At 39.5% G+C, this 7,007-nt stretch overlaps 1 protein-coding gene across 1 annotated transcript in view; it reads right to left on the bottom strand.

The window, feature by feature from the left end:
• Trmt2b (tRNA methyltransferase 2 homolog B) overlaps positions 1-7,007 on the bottom strand; it is a 37,478-nt gene that overhangs the window by 10,739 nt on the left and 19,732 nt on the right. Inside the window, 1 exon segment of the mRNA XM_048797326.1 lies at positions 617-796. Within this exon segment, the coding sequence (XP_048653283.1) occupies positions 617-796 (180 nt within the window).

Genomic DNA, 7,007 nt, shown 5'->3' with positions numbered 1-7,007 from the left:
TTTTTTTTTTTTTTTTTTTTTTTTAGTTTTCGGTGGACACAACATCTTTATTTTATTTGTATGTGGTGCTGAGGATTGAACCCAGCGCCCCGCGCATGCCAGGCGAGCGTGCTACCGCTTGAGCCACATCCCCAGCCCTAAACTGACTCTTTAACCTTGAGTATTTCAATGCCTCCATTTGCTCATTTTTTAAAATAAGGGTGACAACATTCCTCTTTCTCCTGCCTATTCCACAAGTTGGTTGAGATGATTACCTAAATATAGGAATGCTTTAATATGGGAATATTTGAAAGCTCCAAGTGCATTACAAATTCAAATTATACTTTTATCTGGACTATAAAATTCTGAGATTCTAGTCTATAGAATTGTCTTCTTGGCTTAGTGTACCTACTATTATGAGCCAAGTTCTTATGAAAATACTTAGAAGTTATTGCATGATAATAAATTTGGCAACCTAGCCAGTCTCTGCAGCTTTATAGATTGCCAGCAGTATGTACCCTTTCCAATTTCTCCTAATTCCCAAATCCTCTCAGAAATATTTTGTGGATGTGTGATTTCTACTATCAGCCCCAAAACTTCCAAAAACCAACTGAAGCATTCATAGTAACAGTGTTACTACAGAAGTTGTCCCTTTTCCTGTGAGGCTCACCTGACTTAATTCTTGGGGATGGAAAATGATGATATCCATTGTATGTCCTTGATTATTGGTACGAACTATAAGCTCACGCCAGTATCCACCTTCATGAAACAGAAGACAGGGTTCCATTGGAGACTGTCGAAGGAATACTTCATAGTACTAAGAAGAAAACAGTATCATTACATGGGCAAAACTGTCAAGTTCCACAGCTGATTATTCTAAGAGGTGATTTTTTGAAGCTATATTGTGCTCCCCAAGAATTCATATGTTAAAACCTTCACCCCCCAATACCTCAGAATGTGACTATATTTAAATATGGGCCTTTAAGGATGTGATTAATTTAAGATGATGCCTCTAAGAAAGCCTTAATCCAATCTGACTGGTATCCTAATAAAAGGAAATTTGGACACAAAAAAATGGCCACTTTCCTCAGAAGAAACCAAAACTACTAAGGACTCTGACCTCAGACTTGTAGCCTCTAGATAGTGAGGAAATAATCTGTTACTGAAGTCATCAACTCTGTGGTATTTCACTATGGCAGCCCTAGCAGAATAAAACAGTAGTATAAAAAAACATGAACCCTGCCCTTTGACCTTATAGAAGACACAATCCATTATATCTGAAACTGTGAGCTACACGAGGGCTTGCCTCAGTCTCGCACATAATATATGCCCAATAAATATCTTTGAAAGAATGTATGACTGAATAAACAGGAAAGGTATTCAGACATAGCATCTCAGTCCATTCTATATATAACATGGAATATAATAAGTCCCTATTTCCGGAAATTCCTCCTAACAGCAATTCCTGATGTCTAAGCTATGATTCATTCTTACTTACAACTTCCTGATATAAGTCTATCATTTCAACATCATGTAACCAGGTACCAAATACACTATAGATGAATCAGATCCTCCATTTCCTCCTGGTAAAAATAAGTCAAATGTAATTCTGATTTAGTTGCTGTGATCTCAATAATCCTTAAAACCAAATTTTTCAAACAAAAGCCACTTGCTACAATACACACCATCTGATTAAGTCCTTTTATTTTCATAATGCATGAAAGCTTACCATATTTTCAAATGAACTCCATATTATAAAGGGAATGGGGAAGTTATACCAAAAAGTAGTGCAGGCTGGGGTTGTGGCTCAGCAATAGAGCACTCGCCTAGCACGTGTGAGGCCCTGAGTTTGATCCTCAGCACCACATAAAAATAATAAAATAAAGGTATTGTGTCCAACTACAACTAAAAAATAAATGTTAAAAAAGTGCTACCTGAGAGGTTCAAATCATTTAAAGATGCTCTTAATGACCTTTGCTATAATTTCATATAAATGTAATAGATACTAATCTACACTGGACATATTCTTCAAATTTTGAGGTTGATGATTTAAAGAAAGCCTGGTTCAACAGTTGTTCACTGGCTGCATCGGAAACAATGCTTTTGGGAAGCAAAATCTAAATGTCACAGAAGTCCTGAAAGGACGATTAATTGAAAACCTGAGCTTGACCTGGAAGATAACAGTAAGAAAACCAGCTTCTTTACTGTATGACTAAAACTTTTGTTTCTTCATTGTAAAATAGAGACACACTCCTATTCTATGGGAATGCCCAAGTATTAAGACCGAATGGGGACCTAGGGTTGTGGCTAAGTGGTAGAGTGCTCGCCTAGCACAGGTGAGGCACTGGGTTCGATCCTCAGGGCCACATAAAAATAAATAATTAAAGGCATTGTGTCCACTTACAACTAAACAAAATATATAATTAAAAAAAAGACCAAATGGGCTTTCTGGTTAAAAGGTTAAAATAACAGAACATGCCTCCTGCAAATACTACTAAAATGAAGTAAAGGAATAAGAAAAGGCCTAAATTTATTTTAGCTTATTGTTCCAACAATGCTTCCTTCTCTTTCTCCTGCAATCCTCACATTCCTGCCTTACTAATACAATATATAAGCATGCTTTTATTCTCCCACTTTAAGGAAAAAAGAAAACTTCTAGACTCCATATTCCCCACTAGTTACTGCTCCATTTCTGTTCCACTTCATAGCAAAACTCAACAAGCACAATATTCACTGCCTCCCATTCTTCTCCTTGCCTGATTGAATCAGGGTCTCATTACTCCACCAGAACAGCTCACATTAAAGTAACCAAGGACATCTTAAGTCATGAAGGAAAAAAAAAGAATTGGCCATTGGACTAACTTCTTCTATGTGGTGCTGAGAATTTGAACCTAGCGCTTCACATGTGCTAGGCAAGTACTCTACTACTGAGCCACAACCCCAGGCCCAATGGCCAATTCTTAATCCTTTATATTATTTATCAACAGCACTGAGTACAGCTGGATGAGTCATTCTTCTGTCCACTTTACTTGGCAATCAGGACACCACACTCTCCAGTTTCTTATTTCCTCATTGGCTGCTCCTTCTCAGTCTATTTTATTAGCCTTTCCTCTTCTCCTTGTCTTAAAATGGGAATGCCTAGGGCTCAGTCCCTGATCCTCTCCTTTTTTTCTATTTATTTTCACTCCCTTGATCTCTTCCCAGTTTTCTATTTTTAAGTAATACCTACATAATAAAAAAACTTCTAGATTTCTCTCCCTGGAATCCTAGATTAATATAGTCGTGTACCACATAATGACATTTCTACCAACAATGGTGGTCTTATAAGATTAGAATACAGCCAAAAAATTCTTGTCACCTAGTGATACCATAGAAGTCACCACTGCACTGTCATAGCAATGCATTACTCACATTCGTGGAGATACTGGTATAAACAAACCTACTACACCGCCAGTCATATAAAAGTATGTCACTTACAATTATGTATAGTACATAATTTACTGTAAAACAAACTACACTAGCAGCAGCCTCACATATTTCATGTTCATGATGTCTCTTGATTGCATTATTTTCTCTCGTGCTTGATTTACTCTTATTTTGTTCATCATGGCCCCAAGAACAATAGACTATACCATATAGCTATGCCATATAGCCAAGATGTGTAGTAGGCTATACCATGCAGGTTTTTGTAAGTATAATCTATGATGTTCAAACAACAAAATAAACTATCAATGCGTTGCTCAAAACATACTCCTGCTATTAAGTGATGCAGGACTATATATCCAACCATCGACTTAACAGCCACTCAGACGTCTAATAGGCATCTTAAATGCAACATGTCCAAAAGTGAACTACCTCTGCTTCTACTGCTGGCCTATATCCTCTCACCTAGAATACTGCTACAGCCTCCTAACTGATCTTCCTGCTTGAATATTCCCGCTCGAATAATCCATTTTGAACATCACAACCTGAGTGACAGTTGTTAAAAATCTGATCATACATAACAATCACCTTCACCAAAAAACTCCAGAGGCTGGGGTTGGGGCTCAGTGGAAGCACACTTGCCCAACATGTATGAGGCACTGGGTTCAATTCTTAGCACTGCATATAAATAAATAAAATAAAGTTATAAACAACAACAACAAAAAAGAAAAAACTCCAATGGGGCCAGGCACAGTAGAATACTCCTGTAATCCCAGAGGCTCAGGAAGCTGAGACAGGAGGATGGCGAGTTTAAAGCCAGCCTCAGCAACTTAGTGAGGCCCTAAGCAACTCAGTGAGACCCTGTCTCTAAATAAAATACAAAAAAGGGCTGGGGATATGGCTCAGTGGCTGAGTGCCCTCAAGTTCAATCCCCTGCACCCCCTCCAAAAAAAAATCTCTAATGGGAAGCTGGGCACAGTAGTGCATGCCTGTAATCCCAGAGGCTCAGGAGATTAAAGCAGGAGTATCACAAGTTCAAAGTTAGACTTAACAGCTTAGCAAGAACCTAAACAACTTAGGGAGACCCTGTCTCTAAATAAAATACAAAAACGGTCCAAGAACGTGACTCAGTGGTTAAGTATCCCTGTGTTCAATCCCTGGTACAAAAAAAACAAGTCTCCAAATGGGGCCCTGTGACAGTGGCACACACCTGTAATCCCAGCAGGTCAGGAGGCTTAGGCTGGAGGATCACATGTTCACAGGAAGCCTCAGCAACTTAGTGAAGGACTAAGCACCTTACCGAGAACTTGTTTCAAAATAAGAAACAGCCAGATGCGCTGGCGCATGCCTGTAATCCAGTGGCTCAGGACGCTGAGGCAGGAGGATCACAAGTTCACAGCCAGCCTCAGTAACTCAGTGAGGCCCTAAGCAACTCAGTGAGACCATATCTCTAAATAAAACATAAAAAAAGGGCCTGGGGATGTAACTCAGTGGTTAAGTGCCCCTGGCTTCAATCCCCAGTACCAAAAAACAAACAAAAAACCCTCTAATTGGTCCTCATTTCATTCAGAGCAGCGAAAGTTCCTCCAATGACCCCTGAGACACTGCATGATCTGGCCTCTGCCAACTCTCACCTCATCTCCTGCTATAAGTTTGTTCTTCCTAACATTCCTGAGCCTACTTTCAGGTCCTCCAGGAAGCCAAGAAAGTTACAGTCCCATCTTAGATCCTTTGCAACATCTGTTCTTTTTGCATAGAATGCTCTTCAATCAGACTTCTGCATGGCTAATATGCTCATTTTCTTTAAATTTTTATTCCTGGATTTCTCAACCTTAGCAATACTGACATTTGGGGAAGATAATTCTTTGCTATAGGAGGCTTCCTCATGCATTGTACAGACACTTAATGGTATCCCTGGTCTCTACCCACCAGATACTAATAGCAGGACTCAACCATTCTCCAGTGATATCAACCAAAAATGGCTTCAGATATTGCCAAATATCTCCTGAGAGGCAAAAATGCCCTCAGTTGAGAATCACTGTTTTATTTAAACACCATTTTCTTAGGGATAGGGATGTAGTTCAATGGTAGAATGCTTGCTTAGCATGTTGCTTAGCATGTGTAAGGCCCTGGGTTTGATCCACATTATCACACACACAAAAATAGTACTTTTTCACTGTAGTCTAACTTAACCCTATTTAAAATTATATCCCACACTTCTCCCAAACCCCAGAACTTATTCTCTTCTTTACTCTGCTATTTCCCCTTGGCACTTACCACCTCCTTCCAATACACTATAAAATTTACTTATTTTTTTATTGTTGTTTTGTTTTTTGTGGTACCAGGGATTGAACCAAGAGGCACTTAACCACTGAGCCACATCCCCAGCCCTATTTTGTATTTTATTTAGAGACGGGGTCTCAGTGAGTTGCTTAGCACCTTGCTAAATTGCTGAGGCTGGCTTTGAACTTGCAATCCTCCTGCCTCAGCCTCCTGTGCCAATGGGATTACAGGCATACTCCACCATACCCAGCTGTTATGTTTATTTTTTAAAATCTCTTTCCTCAACTAGAATTTAAGTCCCACAAAGGAAGAAATATTTTTGTCATTACTTATCCTATATGTTTAGAATAGTGCATAGCACTTGTAAGGACACAACAGTGCTTACTGAATGAATAAATGAAAGAAAGAACAAAGATAATGGGACAAGGGCTGGGGATGTGGCTCAAGCGGTAGCGCGCTCGCCTGGCATGCGTGTGGCCCGGGTTCGATCCTCAACACCACATACAAACAAAGATGTTGTGTCCGCTGAAAACTAAAAAAATAAATATTAAAATTCTCTCTCTCTCTCTTAAAAAAAAAAGAAAGAAAAGTTAATTCTATAAAAAAAGATAATGGGACAAAAGACAACAGAAATGTCAATAAAGTCTAAGAAAATGGAAAGCAGATCAGAGTGACAGTGACTTAGAAAGGTGAAGGAAGTTACATATGGAGTACAACAGGGAAGGACATGACAAGATGTAGGTTTATCAGCCCCAAATGACCCAAGAAAGGCTCACATTTGAAGATGCAATATAGCAGAGGAGGAGGAGATGGGGTAAGGTGCATGGCTAAATGAGAGATTAGTTAATAATCTGGACACAAAACTGGAAAACATCCTCATCCTATCAAGAGCTTCCATATTCCTCTATCAGAGAACTAGAGACTATTTCCACAGGAGAAAATGAACCTTCAACTGCTTTGAACCTGGTAATACCAGGCAGACACAGTGGGTGATACAGAGATAGAAACAGGAATAATCAGTGTACGTCTGCATTATTAAGGGAAAGACCCTTTGTCCTCTTTCTACATGTAACTGCAATAGTCACATAGGAGATTTAGAGCTGATTCTCAGGAGACTGGTAGCCCCATAATTCAAATGTCAAGAGATAGAAACAAGCAGGGCGAGGGCTGGGGGGGTGTAGCTCAGCAGTAGAGCACTTGTATAGCATGCACAAGGCCCTCGATTCAATTCCCAGCACCAACAAAATAAAATTAAGTTAAAAATCTTATTTACGGGGCTGGGGATGTGGCTCAAGCGGTAGCGCGCTCGCCTGGCATGCGTG

This window comes from Marmota marmota, unplaced genomic scaffold, assembly GCF_001458135.2.
Source record: "Marmota marmota marmota unplaced genomic scaffold, marMar, whole genome shotgun sequence".
NCBI lineage: Eukaryota > Metazoa > Chordata > Mammalia > Rodentia > Sciuridae > Marmota > Marmota marmota.
This window is presented reverse-complemented; position numbering and strand designations above follow the sequence as displayed.